We start from the raw sequence: 22,954 nt of genomic DNA, 5'->3' as shown, positions 1-22,954 counted from the left end.
TTGTGGCATGTCATTTGGGTCAGTAATATATTCTTGACTTTTTAAGCATTTATAAGGGCATGATGATTTTTACAGATAAGCACCAGAACTAGAGAGAGAGAGAAACCTGATTGTGCCATTCAAACTATGCTAAGGCAACTGAATGACACAGATACAGAAGTAACATAGTTTACTGCTTATTACCAAGCAATTAAAGCTGTTGTACCAGGGAAAAAGATGGGCCAAAATCAAGTGCTTATTCGAACATATCTTTACAAGGTTTCTTTCCAGGAAACAGAATAAGGGGTCTTAAGACAAAAAATGTTTTGTGAATTAGTCCCGTGAATTACTACCTGTTCCTGTTTAAAACTGTACCTAAAACTGCATGTTTAAAAATGTTTCTCATTCCTGTATTCTAAGTGTTTTGCACAGGCTTTATGCACTTCATGAATGAAACAACAGAGAAAGACTTACCAGGTGGCCTGACAATGAGGAGAGGATTGTCTAGAAGAAAAAAACAAATAGAAAATTTAGTATTTTGTTCCAAACCTTGTTTTATAACATAAAACATACAGAGTCACTGATTGAACATTTTCAATAAGGTGCTTCATCCTATGATGGCATTCTTTATTGAATATTCCCATCAGCTCAAACCTTACACTTGCATTAGAAGAGTACTCTGAATTAGCAATTTCTTTCTCTTATGACCTATTCCATCACTGTAATCACACCACTGAGCCTTGCATTTATCAGCCTGTTTTTGCACTTGTGCCAGCTGCAAAGCCACTTTTGGCCGTGACAAATAAAAGAACAGTGCTGCAAACAAAACTTTAAATTTGGTGTATATAGCATGTTAAATAAAGCTCACAAAGAAGCTGATTTTAGATGGGAAAACTAGGCATTCAGGCCCATATACTGGCAGCAGGAAAACAATCTGCAAGATACAGCACAGAATCATGTAATTGTTTAGGTTGGAAAAAGGTCTTTAAGATCACTGAGTCCACTGTCAACCCAGCACTGCCAAGTCCTCCACTAAACCATGTGCCTCAGTGCCACATCTAGATGTCTTTTAAATACCTCCAGGGATGGGGACTCCACCACTTCCCTGGGCAGCCTGTTCCAAAGCTTGACAGCCCTTCTCTAGAGATGTTCCAGCACCTCAAAGTCTCCCTTGTAGTGAGGGGTCCAAAACTGAACACAGGACGTGAGGTGCGACCTCAGCAGTGCCGAGTACAGGGACACAATCACTGCCCTGCTCCTGCTGGCCACACTATTGCTGATACACACCAGGATGCCATCGGCCTTCTTGGCCACCTGGGCAATGTCAAATATTATGCTTGAATTAATACTTCAGCCTCTTATTCATTTAAGGAAAATCTTAATACATTATCCAGGACCACTGACTTATCTTGCATTTCTGCCTCCCTTCTGTGATGATTTACTTCCACAGTTCTTAGTGGAGCTTCTGAAGTGAGCACTACAGAGTGAAGTCAAATGAGCAAAGGCAGACACTGCGAAAACCCCATGTCATTAAAAGGGCAAAATTTGCAAGAAACAAGAAGACCTTTCACTCAAGTAAAGACTGAAAAATTTGTCCTTTATTATTCAGTGGAGTCAGTGGCCTCTGGCTTGATGGAAGTAGAAGAAACAGGAGAAAAATAGCTCATTTAACCTACTATTTTTAGAAGGGGGTGTTGCTCTTGATTGTACTTTTAGCCTTGTGAAAGAGCAGCATGCCTTGTCAAAAAAAAAGAACAGAGAACTTTGCGCCTGTCTGATGGAACTATTGCTTTCTGTATTTCTTCCAGAGACAACTGCTTCCAACTGTTTAGCTGTTCACAATTAGGAAACTAACTTACTAAATTTTTGGTCAATCTATCAAAGACATTTAACCTTCCCATTGCTTCTGTATTGTTGAACATTAGTAGTCCTTTGTATTTGAAATTCAACTTCCTGTTCCCCTGGAACTGACTTTAACATTACTTACATTTTCATAGTGGCATTAGGAATGCTTATTATTTTCCTATCTTAACTGAAAAAAAAAAATTAAAGTAAAAGTACCCATAATCTGAAAGCAGCAAGTCCAGAATAATCATTGTTATTGGCATGCTGGTTTCAGTCTTTGCCCTGCCAAATCTGTTATTATGAGTTTTGAGATGAAAATAAAAAGCAAACCATACCAGATTCTGTGATAAATGAGACGGAAGAGCTAACAGGTCCATAACCAAAGGGATTCTTTGCTTGGACTTTAAAATAATACCTGAAACAAGAAGAGAAGGGAAATAATATTAAAACAGGTTCCAGTGCAATGGCTAAATTATAAATAATACTAAAACAGGGTAAGAATCAAAGCAGAATTCCACTGAGTATCCTTTGCATTAAATGGAGTTGGATACTGAGCCAGAGTATGAGCTGGCTGTTACAGACAAACATCTCCTTTTTGCAATTGCTCCCATGCATATTTTTGGAACACTTATTTATGTATCATCCCCCTTCCAAAAACCACATACAACGACATCCATTCTCTATGAAACAACTAATAGCAAAAGACTAAAAGAAAAAGTTGCAAGGAAATCGAATTTTGATCTCAGGAACAGTTTTAAACCTGATTAACTCCTAGGAAAGCAGTGGTGTAAACTGCAAACTGAAATTGGATCAGATTTATATGAGATTAGAAGCTAAGCTTTTAACCTTCCTGTAAAAACTCCAGCAGCATTAAGATCACAATACTTGAGTAATAGAAGAAAGCATCACATGATGTCTTATTGATTTCCCCAAAGTATTTAAATCACATGCTTAACTCAAAGCACATGACTCACCCCTAGAACTCCATTCTTTGCTCGACAGAAGCAAACTTACCCTTAGAGAAGAACACATTTAAGTACATTTTTAGTTCATTTCCAAATATAATGATTTTTAGCTGATGCCTACCCTGACAATTTTCCCTAGACTAATGTTTTCTTCTTTTCCTTTTAAATTTGTAGCAGCCCAACAGAAACCAACTAGAATGAAAGACTACTTAAAAATTTCCAGCACAGAATTTTTTTAATTCCCTTGTTTAGGTTTTCCTTTCTTGCCTGCTTGCTCAACTTCATTCTTGTAAAGAAATTAATCAAAAAATTAAAAATTACTGTACCTCTGTAATATCCACATAGCATGTGGATCTTGATTTAGCCTCTCATCCAAAAGCAGACATCTCCAAAACTCTACGCACATAACACGGCAAGCGACTACTTGCATGGATGGTTGCCACCAAGCACTGGATTACCTCACATGACAGTACCCCACCTGAATGGCAGGCCTGATGTATCACAGCTGGTGAAAGGGAGTCTGCCCCATCAAAAACATCAGCTGCTCTTCCTGGTGAAGCTCTCCCCATCCTGCACGAAAGCCTGCCAGTGCTGCTTCATTTGCATGGGCCATGCTGGGCTGAGACTCGATGCTCATGCTTTACCAGGCAGCAGGGAAATTCAACAGAAGCCTGTTGCAAGAACTTCGCTGGTTTTAGTCTGTCACTCAATATTTGCCATGTGCACTTTCCTGTACCATCAGCTGTATCTGTTCCTCTCAGACTTAACCACACAGCAGGGCATGGAAGGCCTCTCTGGCCTAAGCATAACTAAGCACATATGAAAATCCTGACAAGAGTAAACCAGAGGGGACATGGTTGACCCAGCCCTTTGGCAAAGGTGATTTTTTTTTTCTTTCATTAAAGGGAGTGTCTTTTGTCAATTAAGGTGAATTGCTTTGCCTTAAAATCAAACTGATCTTTATGAAAAGGCTGGAAAGATGTGCAAATAGTAGCCTTCTTTGCCCGAAGGGTGGTAGTCACATGAACACTGGGTTTTGCCAAGAAGCAAGGTGGTTATCTCCAGGGTATGGGCCAGGGCATCTTGTTTACTCCTTAAAAATTACAGGTAGGTTGTCTAGGTGAACTCAATGTGGAAGCTACCAGAATTGAAATATTCTGGACTTCATCCATGGCAACAAATTTACCTTGTAGGGGTGTCGGACATGGAGCACATGCATGGTCAGACCCTCTGTGGGACATGTTCCCATGTCTGCACAAGGGGCGTGTCCCCTATCCCTGCTGTGTCCTGCAGCTGACACCAGAAACCTACTTCACTCCTGCTTTCTGCAGCTAGTTCTGCCTTTAATTAAGGAGTATATGATGCTCATGAACAACTCACAGCTTGTTTTAAAAGACACATACGCTGTGGCAGAAAGAAAACACACTAAATGGCAGAATTTAGCAAGACTCTGCTTTTTGCTCATGCTCAGAGTAATCCTCTTGTTGGCAGAAAAACTTGCCTGTTTTTAACTATTGACCTGGATTTTTTCTATAAAAGAGTGTTTAGCATGTCTGGGGAAAGAGGAGAGGGAAGGGAAAAAGCCTCCCATGTGCTCCTCCACTTCTGGCCAATGCTGTCATGGGGCACCTGCACCCATCCACACCTCCCTCACTAGCACTTCTGTCACCTGGATCAAGACAGGGGTGAGCAGCACGAGCCTGTCCATAGGGATGGGACACAAGGCAGCAATTCCTCACTCTGGTTACTGAAAGAGCTGCAACACAGCACCAAGCTTAACTGACTTAGCTCAGTGTTTGCTGTAACCGCTTCAGAAGAGCAGGAGAAAAATGTTTTCCAGCCCTCACCTTTTTCATAATGTTTCAAAGCACAGTGGAAAGTGTGGATACCTGACTTCCCACTGCCTCCGAAGAAGCATAATCAGATACCACCTTTCAACACAGTGGCACTGAGTAACCCTTTCAATACACATGTATTCATGGCAGCCTCAAAGCATTCCCATCAGACATATGAGCGAGATGACTCCCCTCCAAACAGCAGAGAGAACAGCCCAAGAATCTTGTGCACCTATTTAAGTGGGGAAAAACATGCAGTTTTGTACCTAATGCATAATGCAGGAACTGATTACCTATGCAATCAGGACAACTGAGCATTCAGCTGTCCTGTTACATACATAGAAGCCCATCTAGGACATATGATGGTTCATGTTGCCTGCCTGTCTAAAAAAAAAAAACAACCAGTGATGAAGTCATGAGTACATTTTTCTTTGCTAAATTGGAAAATTGATTCCTAAGCCTTTATATACACAAGAAGCCTCTCGTACCAGAAAGAGAGCCAGATCTCATGACTTGCTGACCTGTGATTTAAACATAGACAATGCTATGACTACTGTATTAAGAATGTCAATAAAATAATGTAGTCAGGATATACTTCTTTCTCAGACATGACAAATAAAAAAAGAAATTGCCAAAGCCATTCTAGATCCAGGAATCTGACATTTTCCTTAGTCAGAATCCTTCGGCTGATGAATTTGCCAGGAAATCTCAAATCAGTATAACTCAACTGGTTTTCATCACATAAATACATGAACAAAATTTGCAATATATAATTTGATTTGCACTTTGCTTAGGCAGAACCATATGAATTGTTACCATTAGGCACAGAAGAATCACAACAGATGCAGTATCATTTGTTGTTCATTTTCAATACAGACAACAAAAAGGCTTTTCCTCCTAAGAATAAACTTCCTTCGAGATTTTATATACCAATTCTAGTGATATGTCAAGAAAGGACATAGTGAACTGTAACAGAGCACTGAATATATAATACATTTTTTCATTAAGGCTACATGACTCATCATTCAACATGCCTGTCATTAGGAGCAAAATTATTCTTTGATTTAATTCAAGTTGTCTCCCTTCTGTTGGAATTAAATAGCTGGCACTCACAGCGCAAAGTGAGATAATCACTCAGCGTAATAATTAGGGAAGCAACTTTTTAAAAAAAATTAGTTAGATGCAAATTCCTTTTTCCAGAATTTCCAAAGGCATGCCTGCATGGATCCTCAGCCCTGCACTCCGTCCAGTGGCAGGCTGAGATGGCAGGATGCACCCCCATGGCAAGGGCTAAAATCCTCCTCCTACAACTACACCATCCCTCCATATGAAAAATGTGTAAATCAGTGCTTGCAGGTTCACAGGTTAATGCAAAGTGTCTTCCTCCATCTAAAACGGCCCAGCACTACATCCCTGTTCAATATTTACAACAAATTTTATAATAAGACATTGGAGCCAAGCTCGAAGAGGACCTTCCTACGGAGCTGGTGTGAGGTAGGTATGTGCCACACAGGTCTACCACTTGCACAGGACAACGGTTTCATGGACATTTTAGCTCTTCTGTGTAACCCTCGTGGCACACAGAAGCCAGCTGTGGTTGATGCTGCTTGTTGGAAAGACCATGGCTTTATTTTAATGGAGATGTAGAAAGGAAACAAATTTTTGGTGCATCTGGCTCCCTGAAACAGAAGATCCAGGCTCTGTTTGCAATTTTAAGTCCTGAGTAAATGTTTGAGAACCTCCTATGAAATACTCTGTACAACACTGGAATTGGTATCAAAATATCTGCAGATGGAACAAAACCCTAGTGGACAGAGAGAAAGATTTCAGGAGACCTGGAGATATGATTGTGAAGGACAGTGTTTTAAATCATGAGACTATCTAGTTACTCCCATCAGGCACTGAGACAGGTTTCCTAAAAAAGGCAGGAAAAAGCCTAACCCTGCCTAGGAAGGGGACTGAAATATTTATGGCAAGGATTATGATGTTTCTGAGTGCAGAAGACTGGATGTAGTGGTTGAGCAGATGCTGGTCAGCCCTTTGCATCATCTTCTGTGACAGCCGAGAATTAAAGTTAGGGAAGGGACCTTGTCAAAACTACTGGTTTAAAGATTTAATATGGTTTAAAGTAGTTTAGTGTTTACAATCACACATCACAAGGAAACAGCTCCTGTGCCCACTGAATCTGACCAGAGTTTCACTAATGGAAAAACTTCCACTTCTCAAATGGAGGTCAGACCAGGCCTCAGAAGAAAACTTATGACACGGATTAAACACAGATTTCCGTTTTGTTTGTAAAACCTAAACACCAGGCAGATGTTTTCCAGGAGAGCTTGAAATCTTCTCTGGTGCTGACTTCAGCCAAGGTGCCAACCTGTTTCTCATACACTGCCCATGCTGCAAAATTGCACCACCCATAACCCCTCATGGGACACGCAGCAGCCAATAGCATTTGCTTAGAGTAAATCCGACTTATCAGACATTTCTCACAAAATGCACTAACAACACAGACACAAAATTTTTAGACTAACTTCAGCTTTCATGCCATATTTTCTTAGGCATGGGATCTTTTTCCAGTGGTTTGGGAGTTATTTTTAAGACAAAAGGTATGCAATCAATTCAGTCTGTGGGTTTGGAGAATGTAAATGAGAATGATACATACAATTTCTCTGTTATAAAGATCCCTCCTTCTCCACCACAAACCCCACATGAAGCCTTTACTGCCTTCACAGAGCATATAATAGGGGCCAATGGATTATACCATCTTCAGGAAGATGCTGGTGAAACAACATACTTAAATAAATAGCACTTGCTTGAACCTCCCTACCATGAAACAGAACCTTAATTTGACATGACAGTCACTAGGTTCATGGAGATGCATTAATCTATAACCTTGCTGTTCCTATAAAACTCCATTCAAATAAAGACAAACTGTGACCTTCTGAAGCCTGGAGTTAAGGTACATCTCAGCAGATGTACCACAGGTTGGCAGCTCAACTCCCACCAATTCCCCTCCACTGAGCGTAGCCAGGACAGCAGCTGCAGAAATCCCATGAGCTTCCACTGCACTTCTGGTATTCTGGAGACCTTTAGGTGTTGGGTATGAGAAACAGAGTTATTTCTGGACTTCAACACTGTCCTTTGGGCATCAGGAGAGGGAGGCTTGACTGAAAGGCTGAAGAGGTGAGGAGCTTCAGCTGGAAGGTGGAAATGGCACAGAAGCAAGAAATGGAGGGCCACAGCCAGGAGAAGATGGGGTGTAAAGGCAATGCCTCCCTGGCATGGGAGAGAAGGTGAGAGCGGAGGAGTGAATACTGGTGAAAGGGAAAAGGGCTGGGCATACAGAGGAGTCTGGGATGTGGAGGCAGGAACTGGTTCTAGCAGCAAAAAGAGAGTCATTTAGGGAGTGTCCTCAAGTCACAAGGATGTCCTCAAGTCACAAGGATGTAGATGTACAAAGGCAGAACGGTCTGCAACTGCTTCCATCACTATCTAGGAACAGTGTTTAGGAGATGTCAAACCTCTTCCATCTTTTTAAAACAGGTGAAACCCACAGAAAGCTGTGCCACATACCACCCTGCACAAATTTGTCACAACATTTTGTAACGAGAGCACTCGCAGATGCAGAGCATACCACTGAAGCTCTCCACTGTGAAGTAATTTTGCTTTAACCCACCATGAACCAGTCTTAAAGACTGTCACTAAGTTCTAGATTATCAATCCTCTGAGTAAGGGGCCTTTTTTTATCTCTTGTATATATAAGAAAATGCCTCATGAAATGTGTGATTGACAGTACTGTAGACAGAACAGGAGAAGATAAGATGGAACATGTTTTCCTGTAACATCTTATTTCTGTACTTTTAACTCTGTGGGTGCTCTAAATGGGCTTATCCTGCTTCTCCATAATTAGCATTCTTCTGCTAATTTTCCAGGTCTTTGACACTGCAGGTGTCCTCTGCTGAACATGTCCCTTGTGCAACTGCGTAAGGAACTGCTGCTGAAGTTGCTCTGGTTCTGGCTCTCCCAAGGAGATGCCATGTCCTCAGAACTCCTCTGGGGAGGAGAGAGGGGAGTGCACCCCCTTCTTAACACATACTGTGCTTGGATGTTTCCAGGACAGCAGGAGCAGCTTCAGGGGCAAACCTGTGTGAGTCTATGCTAAAGTCTGGAGAAGTGTCATAATGAGGTCAGAAAAAATATGCCTCATCAAATTTGACACCCAGTTGCTATACTGCACTGGCTTTTCATAATTTATTTATTTTATAATTTTATCTATTAAGGTTTTAGATGAAGGCCATGCTTAAACAATTGTTTTCTCAATCAACTGGTTTTAACCCTCATAACCTCCCTTCCCCCATGAATAGTCTTGGAAAGAAAAGATACTTTGGCTGACACTGTTTCTCTCTTCTGTATTGTCCTAGCACAAACCCTATGTGCCTGTCCAAGCAGTCAATCCTCAGATCTCTAGCTCATCATGAAGTAAGGCGTGCTAATTCCAGCCCACAATCCCAGTGCATCTCTCCACTGTGTGAGCAAAACCTTCCACCAGTGCCTAAGAGACTGTAGACAGCAGCACATGAAGGGCTTAGCCCAAGGGAGCACCAAAAGAATTTCAGACTCAGAATTTGAGAGACAAGTATGTGAGACACTGAGCATCTCTCTAAAGGAGTAATTTTAATGCAGTCCCTCTGTAGCTGTTTACTTTCCCCCCAGTCGCCACAAATTATTCCAGTATCAGGTGAAGCATGCATTCTTGATCTGCCATTTCAGTCATATTTTTTGCAAGATAAAGACCTAAAGCTCCTTCCAAACTGACTTCTGAGCAATTGCCACAGCCTCACTTTATACCACCAAGCCTTCTCTTCCAGCACTACATTTGTGAACAGAAAGCGAAAACAGACTAGTGGGCAGCATTTCCACAGCAGCCCTCAGGCACCAAATCTTGGCCACACGTATGTCTGAATGACCCACATCACATCAAGTCACATCACGAGTATATTTTAGCATATTTTAGTATACTTTCTCCCCCAACATTTGATTCAGTTATGCAAAAGACTAGAAAATGCATTTTAAAACAAGATTTTCTTTGTTACTGATATGTGTTCTTATACATACAAACATATATACCATGTACATACTGCCATTGGCTCCAGGGTTAATTTGGTAAAGATATCATGTTGTTGTGCAGTTTGTAGAACAGTTTGCTTTCCAACAGAATGAGTAAAATTTAAATCAGATGTAAGCATTTATACTAAGACCAAGAAAAACAACTGACAATTCTCAAAATTCGTTTTATTTCCCTAATAGAGCTGAAAAGGAGTGGATCAAATCCTTACCGTGTGTTGGGCTTCAGGTTCTCAATTGGCAAGTGAGTAGACCCTGCAGTCCTGGTTGACCACTTATTCTTTAAAAAGTCATCATAGGATGCACTGTAAACCAGATAGCCTGTAAACAGGAAAGACAAACAGTTGGGAGGATTCTAATTGTATTTTAAATAAATTATATCCCTAGGTGTCACAGTAAATTTTATGGATTAAAAGGAGTGGAAACATGAAATATTAAAGTGATTCCATGCCTAACTCTCCTGGAAAATCCCAGCCCATAAGAATTTCCTATCATTAGCTAATAATGATGGAGCATTACATCAGAGGATGGCATCCAGTTGTGAATTCTGATTTAAAACACAATGAAGGCAAAAAGATGACAGAGGCAACCCATTCACTGTTTTAAGTGACACACTGATTGTGCAGACACTAATACAGTCAGAAATATCAGAGTTTTTTTGGGAAAAAAAATTAAAATTATACAAAATTCTCAGAACGTTGCTTGTCAGACTGTTATTTGATCAAAATTTCAGTAAAACAAGCTAAGCATTGCCTTGGCCCCAGATTCCAAGATAACTGACTGTGAGAATTTACATTATTTTCCTACAAAAAAAGAAAACAAAAGCAGAGTAGACCACCAAGCCAGAAGCCCCTCCTGTAGCCACACCCACAGGCAGGCAGGACCCAGACCAGGTCCAGCCATGCAGTCACCTCTGCTTGTAACAGACTGCAGCCAAGTGTGAAAGATGTTCCAAAGCAGGCCCTGGAGGTGGATGCAGTGAAGCTGAGGGCACTACCTGGGGGCAGAAGTGCTCAGTCAAGCAAAGTGCTATTACAGCTACCACACAGGCAGGATGTGATGCCTTCAGAACCACTGTCACAAAATCAGTGCCAAAATCTCAAGATATCTGAACCAACATGGGCTGCTCACTCTGGCACTGAGGGATGACTGATGGACCTTTCTCATTACTCAGAAAGCAACTCACCTCCCTCAGAAAACTGCAGAGGAGTGAGAACTTCATGAGCCATCAGCTCAGTCTGAAGTAAAATGGTCATTTAAGAAAACCTTCCCCTTCTCCACTCTCCCATCAGGAGAGAAACCCTCAAGAGAGTACCTGTTACCATGTCTCCTTGAGCAGGTTTGGCCCAGTCCACAATGACAAAGGAGTGACAGCCCTCAACTGCCACGACCGTGATGTTGTGAGGGGCTTTCAGGGGACGCTGATCTTTCTCTCTGAAGTCATTAGGGATGATTTCATCAAGGCTCTCCACTTGGAAATGCTCCAGGGCCTCTGTCAAGGAGCAGGGGGCTGCTGGATCCTTATTGAGATAGGTCACATAAGGAGCTAGAAAAGACAGGGAAGGGTGGCACTTAGTTAGCAGTTTGAGGCATGCCAGAATAGCACACAGGCTGGCAATTTCCTAAAGAGAGTCAAGTTTTGTGGTGCATTTTAAAATTCCTCACCTTCCAGCCCAGAGACTGCTGCCAACAAAGCATGGCTCACAGCCAACTTGATTGATGAGCAGCAGGAATAGGATGCCAACATTCAGGTTTACTCCACACTCACAACTGCACCAAATTATGCAAAGACGAAGGACTGTCTTTGCTAGAAGAGGCAGAAGAGAGCAGCCTGACTGCAGCACTCTCCACACGCTACCTCCAGCTGCTCTGGATGGTGTGATGAAAATGTCACCCAAATTCTGCCTTTCCACACATGGGAACACATCCCTGCCAGGGCCTTCAATCATCTAAGACTTTACAGGTCTAAGTAGTTGATTCTTACACAAATATCCTGAAGCTGGAGCGAAACAACAAAAGAAATGTAAAGAGTAATTCCAAGGTGAAGTCCAACCAGTTTAAAGGGATTGTTGTGGTCCCCTGGGTACTAAGGGACCAGGAGTCAGGAGTCCCTGCCTTCCAGGCATGTGCTACCAACCGGTAACTTCTATTTTTAAAAGCTTTATACTTCCTGGAATTGCACTTCAGTTCAGAAAAAGATTAAACCATCTTTTTATTGCCTTAAAAGTCACCGTAACATTCAAAGTAACGACTATAAAACTTGCTTTGGAAATGTTTATTCAGTTGCAATAATACAATTCATTGAAATGGTAATCTTATTTCCCTAGTGCCTTGAATTGTTCATAAACCAACGTTTCTTGGTTTATCTTATTGGATTTCATGCCCTAAAGGAATTTTTTCCAGATCTTGCAATGAAGTTAATTTTAGCCTCTCCAGCTAAATGAATCAAGAAGCACTGTCAGTGAGAGAGCTGAATAGAAACACCATGAAATTGTTTGGACAGAGAAACTCAAGATGCACTGGAAAAAGTTTTGGCATATATAAAAACAAATCTTTTACTCCAGCAGCAGAGTTCCACTCTAAGCCACATGAAGCTTGTGGGTATTGGAAGGGAAGCCAAGACATATCAAAGATGATTCTGCATCCCCTGAACTCTTTTCTGAAATGCTAGGTGAGTCAGCAGCTGACCTGACCTCAGTTCAGGTGCCAGAAATATGTAAAGGGCTTCAGGGGATGTCACCAGCCTGGGGTGGAAGCTGGAATACAGTGCCCTACAATCTCCAAATCCCTCTGTTCTGGGCCCCAGATGCTTCTCTGTCAAAGAAGCAGAGCAGCTCTGAAGTCAGTGCTGCAACACCAACCTACTCACTTGAATGGCTTGTGTACACAGGAGACATGGCTCATGTAATGGGGGCTCCTTCATCAAATTCCTTCTACTGAGAAAACATTCAAATAGCAAAATCATATTTATCTCTGCTGGATTTACTTTTTGGAAAGTTCATATCCAAAATACTATTCATTCCTTGACTTTGAAGCAGGCTTTTGACACACATGCTTGTGCAAGGTGGATGAAATCATGTGGATTGGATAGATCAGTGTAAAAGAATCAGGTCCCCCAGAGGAAGGCTCACACCTACATGGAAACTTGCACTGCTGGAACTACCGGTGTGAAGTTAGATGCAGTTAAGCTGAACCAAGCACTGGTGTAGATACTCTTGCTCTCTTACTAACTTCAACTAGACCAAACACAATGCAGAACACAGAGCAGAGCACTCACAATGAAAGAGGTTTGTACTGGTCCAACGAAATAACTGTGGGCCCACACACAGACACACAAGCAAGGAAAAAAGTACTGCTGTTAGGCTTTCCAAGGTGGCAATCCGTAAAAGGACCACACACAAGTCTACTGGATGTGTTTGTGCAATGGTCTCAGCTTAAGGGCTGGCCTTGCTGGAACAAGAATTCTTTGCAGCACAAGTAGTAAGCTACATAAACCAAAGGACATCCTTACCAGTGAAGCGTTTCTTCCCAGCAATATCATATTCTGACACAGGGCCAGTGCCAACAACACTGGTCTCTGGATAGACAACCTCCAATTCTGTCGTCGTAGAAGCAGTGGTGGTGGTGACAGTGGTGGTGGTGGTCGGCGGCAAAGTGCTCTCAAAAAACTCATAGTCTTCAGAGGAAACATAAGATGAAAATGTTAGCGTGCTTATCTAATTTTGGCTGAACTGAGAAGGGAAACATTTCTGTCGCAATCCCAAAGGAGTGCCACACACCCTGCCCTGGCTGCTGCACACTCTTTACAGGCCTCTATGTCGAGGCTGGTCACACCTCAGCCTTGCAATGGTTTCTACCAAACTGATGGACAGTGAGCACAAAGTCTTCGCCTCAGATGTCATTGCTGATTTAGACCTCAGTCACACAGTTAAACAGGATGACAATTAACAAATGTGTTTGTACAGCAATATCCTGAATGTGCATCTGCCACCTCCTCTCACAACCCCCAAGAGACGATAGCATTGTAATTGAATCCCTGGCCAAAGCCCTCAGATGCCAAAGGAAGGAGATAAGGGAGAGGGAAAAAATGGGTTTTTAAGAAAACTGCATTGCAATTCTAAAGCCCCAAAGGTGGTTCATACCACTCTCAAACCCTCCTGCGACTGGAGACGTGGAGTCCAGTACTTGCCATTTGTGGTCCCTCCAGGGCCACAAAGGAAGGCAAACTTCCCTACATGAATCTCATGATGTTCAGTCCTATTAAATTCAGTGCTCTTTGAAAAGCTAGTGTGCTACCTGATTGGCACACAGAATGAAGGGAAAGTAGCATTTGGCATCCCTGCCATGACCTCACGCAGGCTGGGGAACTCAGCTCATGTCTTTGATTGTTTTGTGCTTAAACTGCTAAAGCGTCTTTTTTCTGCAGGTGACCTGTACCTAAAGGGAGGCCTGGCAAAACACCTGTGCACTGAGGATATTCTGCATCCATGGAGATATAGGGAACATGGGATATGTGTCTTGTGCAGTTTCTAGTTCATCCCCTCCTCCCCACATTCTCAACGTCAGTCTCAGTATGAAGTGGTCGGAATTAAAAGTACAAATGTCTATGTTATCTTCCACTCAGCCGCTGCACTCTCTTTTAAATTGTTTTCTTGTTGTTGGTTAGACTTAAGATCCCAGCACTACAACCACAAATAAAAAAACTTGCATTGTTCTAGAGCCATAAATTCTACTAAAAAGCTTTTTGTTTAACTGAGGTCTGTACTTACCCACTTTCATAGGCGGGGGTAGGAGCAGGAATTTGAGGATTAAAAGGGATAGAACATCAGATGTCACTGATGGCAGAAAGTGAATGCTGTTCCAATAATTGAGAATTTGCATTCCCTATGCAAACTTACAATTAAATGCTGTGACTTGACGCTTCCTCTTCAGCTAAGTTTTGTATATCCTTGCTTATAATATCAAGATGGCATGAATGTAACTGAAAAAATATTTTCCTCTTTTTCTTTCATCTGATTTTAAACTTCTTTGATTTAAATTCCACATGAATTGAGCTGATTAGTTATTTTATATGTAGGTGATCTCATTCAGTATGAGCATGCTTAATTGTCTACATACAGACTACACATTAAAAAAACCAACTCACTAAGGTATTTCAAGCTTCCAGGGCTCAAATGTTATTTGGATTTTGTATTTTAGAGAAGGTAATTGACTTAGACTGGACTGGAGTTAGAAGTTGTACCAGAGAGAGTGAATCCAGAAGTGATGCAGTGTCTATATGACACAGCTCTGAAAAGTAATTTTTTCCTCAATAGGCTCCTGTTAGATTGCAGGACTGATAGAAAGGGACTTCTATGTCCAGAAACAGGTGGATTTGCACCCTTTCTCTTCACATGAGATGCAGAACTGTTTTCCAGCTCACCACCACTTGCTTAAGCTCCTATTTACCAATCTGCCTCCTTGAACCTAGTTCCAAAGAAAGAAGACAGAGAAAAAAGCAACAAAACACTTGCAATAGACTTCTACAGTTAAACAGTACCATCATCATATATCACATATGCCTCTGGAGTTGCTGTCACATCTGCATCCAGTCCTGAAAATGTATCTATTGAAGGAGAAAGAAAAAAATGCCATAAGAATCCAATAAAATAATTCTGGAGTAAAGTTTAAAATAAAAATATTTATCCAGTTGAATTGTAAAGAAATAAGATAACTGCCTAGTTTCCAAATAACACAGTGACAGTCCACTCTGCATATTTAGAATAACAGATGAGAAGCTAAGTGCAGTAGTCAGGAGTTTTGCTGGGGGAAATGGGCTCAGGGCTGCTACACAAAATAAAGAGTCCAGAAGCTCTGTCCCAGGCCCCAGCTGCTCTGAAGCAAAGGTAGGGTGCCAGCAACTGCATAGTGCTCACATCTGGATTTGACAATATTTTATAGTCTCAGAAGCAGCAAATGTGAAAACATTACATGCCAAAAATACCAACCAAGCAATTAAATATTTCTACCCAAATATTTTTGTGGAGGTATAAAAACAAACAGCCCACACACCCATGACATTTATAGACCCTCATGTCAATGGTCTTGCAAGTAATGCAGCCCAAAAGGAATGGATTTGTAGAATGAAGTAATTAGTGCTGGATTTTCTGGAGTTTTACTCTGCATTTGCTCTACTCTGATCCTATGGAATGGCTGCCAGTTACAGATTGGGCCACATAGGTGTGTAATCCTGAAGCACTGCTTCTGCTTTAGTTTCATCCAACATGAATTCAGTTCAGGAAATCAGAGCGAGATTGCTCCAGGATGCAAACGAAAGCATAGCAAGGACAGATATTATGAGGTGCACATCAAAAACATTCTCTTGATCCACCCCAAAATACAGTGCAAATGCACCAACAGACTTCCCAGATGACTATTCCTTTATATTATCTCAGTATCTCTGCAGGACATTAATCCAGCACCAGATACATCAGCCATCAACCATCTGTTGAATCCTGAAGGCTTTCCTCCACACTCTGAGGAAAGCGTTTCTCCGCATGTTATTCACGGAAGCCAAAGATTACACAAAGCTCAGAAGAGTCATAAAAAGCCATGCAAACAAAGCAAAAGCACGGTGCTGTGACCTGCTGCAGGTACCATCAGAAGTCTCCAGTGAAATGCTGGGGCTGGGGAGTGGCCAGCGTGTGAACAAAGACAAGAGAAAGACAGCTTTGATCTCAGGACACTTCACATACACTGGTAATGTTCTGGTAACACTCAATATGGAAGCAATAGTGTTATTTTTACTAAAGCAGTACTGTAAACAGTGCAAAATTTCAACTTCCAATGTTAATTAGTTCACAAACATAATCTGATACATTTTCATTTGCTGATTCTTTTTAGAACCAACAATTACAGTATGACTGCTTTTTTCCTCCTAAAATAATTTTCTTTTAAATACACTGTGTGATTTTAATAACAAAATAAGCTTTAAAACGCAGGAAATGGGTTTTTTCTTGTTGGACTTCCACATATTAGAATCTGAGACTTCCTCATGGTAGACTTCTACAGCCACTCTTCAGGAGATGATCCCTTGGAAGTCACTTGACTTCTCTGAGGGTAGTCAGTCACAAAGTAGGTTCTTTGCTGAATTTTGCAGATCTACCCACAACTGTCCAGCATCAACCAACATCTATAATGCATGCATTTACCTTTGACCACCTAAATCCAAGTAAACAAGAGGATCAGATATGCAGAAATTTGAAATATTTCATGGGCAGATTTCAACTCATCCATGTTTATTAGCTATTAAGTCTTTGGCCTACCTACAATCCAGCAAAGCCAAATTTAATTTTCCATTTTTGTACTCAATTTCAGTGTCTGGACTTGTTTAGCAATAGCTATGTCATGGTGATGATAGGGGTACTTCCCCACAGACCTCTTATTTTAATATTTTCTGTACATACTCCAGCTGCAGTTCTTCTTGCTCCATCACCCTTCGCTCAAGCTCTTGAGTAAACCCTGCCTGTAACAAATAAGGCCAAGTCTTCCTATGACCACTTGCTGCTGACTTTTGGCATCTGTAAAGACAGTCTTGTTGTCTTACTTGTCTTACAAAATCCATCACTTGATTTTATCACATGCAACGCGTGGTTAAGTCTCCACCTGTTCTTTTCTTTGTGAGTTATGAATAAAGTTTAGTTGATTTCACTGACAAATCATCCTTGTGTGGCCAAACTCCTCCTTGAAAGTTAAAGACTGCTGAATCTAGTGAAAAGCTGACAATAAATTCTGCTGGGTTGAGAAGAAATCCTGCCAGAGCTAAAAGAATTTGCCAAAGCTTAAGTAGAATATTTGGCGATGGGTTTTGGCACTTGCAGCCCTGTCTGTTTGTGAGTAAAGCACTTAGCAACAAATATCAAGCTTTGGCAGAAAAAGTATTTCACTAAATAATGAGGAGTGTTTTCTAGACTCAGATTAAAGGGAAAGACAAGATAAAAATATATTTTAATATGATTTGGAAACAGTCAAGTGAAAACTGCATTAATTGTTTAGATAATTCAAGTAGTAGTTGTTTACCCTCTTGAAATATACACTTCACTTGTTAAACAATAACAACCATCATTAAACAAATACCACAAAGATCTTTTCTTTTATAGCAAGTTCCTTTGTGGAACAGGCAGGCTGTTTTGCTGTGTTTATCTAATCCTGAGGCAGGTTGCTAGGATTTAAAAAAAATTTAAAAAGAAGACTCTTCAGAGAAGCTTTTAAAATTTCCAGGTAGGGGCTAATATTGCTCAAGCTATATACCAGCTAAGAAGAAGAAATTCAGCACCATCTTGTCCTTTCACTCTTCCACTGTGAGGCATTTGCAGACATACTGTCAAAATACCAGGCAGTTTATGAGTTACTTAAAGGCCATTCTCATTGAACACACAGCCTGAATAAAAACTTAGTTTTGATTCGTGCCTCTGTGAATTTCAAGGATTCAGCAAGCCCATCTGGTAGAAGGCAAAAAACGCAAGCAGAATTTTTTAAATGTTCAGAAAATCACATGAAAATTCCCCAGCCTAGAACTCTGCTACATGTAACACCACAAACTATTTTGTTGCTCAGCTTTTGGAGCCTACTTTCAGTTTAACCCCAGACATATCTAATGAACTTCTACTGTTCTTACAATGTGTATTCTCAGATGACATCCTCCAGGTACCAAACAGCACAGGCCAAAAAAGAGGAAACATTAGGGGACATAATCAACATTTAAGGTAAGAAAAGGAGCTGGGGGGTGTGGGAGGGATTCTAACTACCAAAAATCATGGTTTCCTTTAGGCAACTTTGAAAGTATGAGAGTGACCAAATATAACAATATTTGTAACACTTTTGTAAGTACAATTAAGAACGATGAACTTCCCATAGGGAAGAGCAAAAATCTTCACAGAAATATTTAATGATGAAGTAATTTATATATATATGTATATGTGTGTGTACACATCTGTGCATATATACATCTGCAAGCACACTTCTATAAATGCACACTGTCAAACATGGCTAATTGTTAATAAATACTAACACTATAACTCATTGTAATTCCACCTGCAGAAGGAACTGACATTCTGACTCATTAGTTACCTAGGACAGCTGGGAAAGGAATTTTTGTTTTCTGCTTCTGAGATCCTCTCCCAAGATGCCATCCTTAGATTCACTGTGAGCTGCTGAAGCCATACCCCCCCAGATTACTGCCATTTTCAAAGTGATAGTTCAGCTTCCTAGGCCATGGTTACGTGACATGCTTGTAAATCTACTTTGACTTAAGAGATACAGGTGTATGGGAGAAAGATGAGAGGGTTTCATTACCCATTAAAACAGGCCGCTGCAGTTGTCAGATGTCTGACTGCCAACATGCTGGTAAAGTTATGGCTGTCCTGCTATTGCCCATTAGCACACTGGGTTGAGGATTACAGATGGGAAGAATAAGGGCTACCATGGGGCTCCCTGATCTGGTTTGGCAAAATAAGCAGATAACTCACTAGCAGTGCAACATCCAGGTGCTGAAAGCACAAAACATGATAGGGAACAGGCTCAACACCCAAAGATTCTACTGCATATATATGTGTTTACTTTGGATTTCAGTTTGGCACCAAAACCTAAGCTTGTGTAACTGCATCAAGGAAAAATGACATGCACTGACACTGATTTGTATTTTCAGAAAATAAAGATATCAGTGTACAACTTTCTGCCTTATCTGTGCAGAACGAAGGTTGCCTGTCACCAGCTTCATCTGTGCTGTGCTTCATTCCTGCTAGACAATCTATCTCCAAGGGCTGGCAAGAGAACAAGAATCTCACTTTGCAAATGCTGTTGCCACCATGGCTCAAGAGACACTTTTCAGCATTCCTTGTGATAAATGAACACAAAATAGACAAAATGTATAGTTCCCCCACGTCCTTCCCTGACCTGAAATTGAATGAGAAAACCTTTTATCTAAGTGCTTTGACCACAAAGCTACTGCCGAAACTTGTGCCCCTGTGAGTGAACATACGTGATAAAAGTGGTCCAACACAAGGGAAGAAATTTGCTGAAAACAACACAATTCCACAAAAAACTTCAGCTATGATGAAAGTTGGCATTTTCCAATGAAAAAGCATTTAACACCCAAACTCTTCTTCATATGCTCTAATCTCAGCTCCTACCTTATCAAAGGGACCAAAATCTTCAAAGGCGGATTCGTTCCCATTCTACATCCATGTAACTGTGCCGTACAAATAGCACAGCCATGGAAATTCAAACAGCACAAAAGGGAGTTACCTTCTGCATTGCACTCTGGCAGGCCATCAAACCCCAGGAGCAAGTTGCCTTCATCATCATACTCTCCATAGGTGCCTGGAGGACAGGTTGGTGTGGGTTTCTCGGTGGGGGGGTCAGTGGTGGTTGGCTCCGGAGTGGTGGTGGCGGTGGTTGTAGCAACAGTTGTTGTAGTGGTTGTGGTAGTTGTTGTGGTTGTTGTTGTAGGTACTGTTGTAGTAGTAGTTGAGGGAGTGGTTGTTTTCTTAATCATTTCAAGACCAATCAGAGGCTTTCCTCCAAGGCTTATTATGGGTTTATCTTGTGCACTCGCTACAGGTTTACTAAATCTGCTATGTCCAAACAAAGGTAATCCATCAGGACTCACCACAGGAGCACCCTTTTCGTCTAGGAGAGAAGAACAAAACCAAAAAATCTCACCATTAATCCACTTCAGGCTTATAGCATTAAGCATTACTGTGTTTTATCACAGTAGATGACACAAGAGTCGTGACAGTGTGAATACAGCCTCCTGTAACTAAACTGACAGAAGACAGAGGGTGTTACTTAGGAAAGAGCCATGGCTAAGGAAGCTGGAAAATGGTTCAGAAGAACCTCAGATAAACCACAGTGGTGTTCACATTTTTCAGTTGTTCAATAAACACTCCAGGGAGGTTTCACTTCAGAATCACAATGTGCAGACAATGACTGCATTTCATCTAAGTCACTCTCATAACTGTTGATGAAATGCATGATGAATCCATATTCTGCTCCTTAATGTCAAACATGTGCAAGGAAAAACTGGGATGAGCTGGCAAAATGCTGTCACTGCAGATAAAGTTGTGTGTGCCAAATTCTGGATACTGTAAATATTCATGGTAGCCAGTTTAACAATAGGCACTGAATTTGTATTTGAGAGATCTGTACAGATGGACTGACATGCAAACAGCAGTGTCATCAGAGAACACACACAGGGTTTCTTACTATTTGTGGTCGGTTTTAGAAGAAAAAAAGAAATAAACACACATATATGGCTGGTACAGTGCTAGCAATGGGGAATAATTATTTCTATGAATATAAAGATATAAACAATCATCAGTCCTTATTCTAATAATCAATCCTTATTCTGGCTCAGTTCTGCAGTCCTTTCTAATGCTGATACAAGTGAGATGGACTTGAGTGACTCTTGCTGCCTCGTACTCAGGAGTCCCACAGGATGCCTCAAAGCCTCCCCACGTCCTGCAATGTGCTGTCTGGTGGAGACTTGAGGTACAAGCCACTCCAAATGGCTTGCACGGGACCTGGCGATGCCTGAAGCATTCAACAGCTCAAAGACTTGTACTATGTGTACAAAAACTGTAGAGCGTCTTCTGTAAGAAGGAAGTTGTAACTTACCAACAACTGTACGTCCATCCCCTCCTAATTTCACTCGGAGAGGGTTGCCTTGGGAATCTTGGAGATATTTTCCTTCAGCATTTAACACTAGCCCTCGGTCAAGATCGACAATCTAAAAGCAACAGATGGACTCAAGTTTAGCTAGCACGAGAGGGGGTGAAATGAAATTTCACAGCAACAGAAATCCTGGGGAAATTCAGACACTAAATGTGATGTTCAGAAATAGCTACAACACACCTGAACTTTTAAAACTAACCAAGTGTATAGTAATCACTGAGATATCACTGCTGAAGAAAGCAGATTTCCAGGAACTGGGCCCCAGAGCTGCACAGCCATATTTCTATCACCTACTGTAGCTCTCATGTTCCAAGGAGCAAAAAACCCTTGATTTTCTTGGGCTGCACAACTCCTAAGGTGAATTCCTGTAATACTGATTTCATTATGACCCTGAGTAATTTTGAAGATGGGATTTAGAATTATGTCCAACCAAACAAAACTTAAAAATTAGACTAGTTACTTTATACTGAAATGGCAGTGAAAACAAAGTAGCTAAGATTTTAATTGGGATAGGAGACTGAAGAAAAGCCTCTGTCTCATAAAACAAATATGTCTGAGAGCTTGAACTGAATTCCAGAGCTAACTGCAGTTAAAATCCAGTCCTCATTGCTATTTCAACCCAAAACAGCTGAACCATATGCTGTTTTAACCTAAGGTAACAGACAGTGAGCCACAGAATACAAAAATGCAAAAGGTGTTAAGTGCTGGGAGGAAACTGGGAAGGGGACAGAAGCAGCAATTCCAGGTTGGCAAGACAGACTTACATCTGATGCTGAGGAAAAGACTGCAGCAGGAAGAACAGCAGATGATGAGATCAGTTTCTGAAGCCCTCCAGGCCCCAGATTTGGCATAGATCCTCTTGCTGTACAAGGTGTTCATCCTGCTTGCAGCAAAGCCTTCCCCTCGTGAGGCAGAGAAATGCCCCATGGCCTTCCAAGGACCTTTCTAGCCCCCTTTCTGGAGTCTATTTGAAGTACTTTGGGCATGCTTTTCAAAATGCCTCCCTTGAATGTGACACACCTGATGCACTTTTTTATGTTCCTCTAATGAAAATGGTAAGATGGAAGTGGCCATAAAATAAATGTCTTTATGTGTCATGCCATGTGCGAGCAGCTCCGCTGACGCCAGGGAAGCTGATCACAGACTCCTACTGCTCAGCACTTGGGCAAACATGCAGGAAGCACCAGTTCCTTCCCTGCTTTCCTTGGTTAAAAACTCATTGTAAAGGATTTTAAAAGACAAGGTGTGGGCATGTAGGAAGCTTGTGTGGCTTTCCTATCAATGGCATCTGAGCTCTTCTGCAAATACCTCTGGAAACACGTCTGTAAGAATGGCAAAACCTACATAAGTGCATTTAAAGCATGACAGTTATGGAGTCACTTTTTACTTCAAAACTCTTTCTCAGGAGCTTCTACCTGGAGTGTGAGTCTGGGAGAAGCATTGCTGAACATGTCTTTCACAGCAGCTATCCCAGGCAGTACCCACTCACACTGC

General features: G+C 41.3%; 1 protein-coding gene across 1 annotated transcript in view; it reads right to left on the bottom strand.

Moving 5' to 3' along the window:
• Positions 1 to 22,954, bottom strand: part of FNDC1 (fibronectin type III domain containing 1) — a 40,605-nt gene that overhangs the window by 5,444 nt on the left and 12,207 nt on the right. Inside the window, exons 9-16 of the mRNA XM_069010694.1 lie at positions 21,404 to 21,515; positions 20,033 to 20,416; positions 15,288 to 15,353; positions 13,260 to 13,424; positions 11,064 to 11,294; positions 9,961 to 10,069; positions 2,160 to 2,239; positions 454 to 483 (exon numbers count right to left, since the gene is read on the bottom strand). Of these exons, the coding sequence (XP_068866795.1) occupies positions 454 to 483; positions 2,160 to 2,239; positions 9,961 to 10,069; positions 11,064 to 11,294; positions 13,260 to 13,424; positions 15,288 to 15,353; positions 20,033 to 20,416; positions 21,404 to 21,515 (1,177 nt within the window). The remainder of the gene's footprint in view (positions 1 to 453; positions 484 to 2,159; positions 2,240 to 9,960; positions 10,070 to 11,063; positions 11,295 to 13,259; positions 13,425 to 15,287; positions 15,354 to 20,032; positions 20,417 to 21,403; positions 21,516 to 22,954) is intronic.

The sequence above is a fragment of the Aphelocoma coerulescens genome, chromosome 3 (assembly GCF_041296385.1).
Source record: "Aphelocoma coerulescens isolate FSJ_1873_10779 chromosome 3, UR_Acoe_1.0, whole genome shotgun sequence".
NCBI classification, from domain to species: Eukaryota; Metazoa; Chordata; class Aves; order Passeriformes; family Corvidae; genus Aphelocoma; species Aphelocoma coerulescens.
The sequence above is the reverse complement of the archived record's forward strand: the minus strand, read 5'-3'. Positions and strand labels throughout refer to the sequence as shown.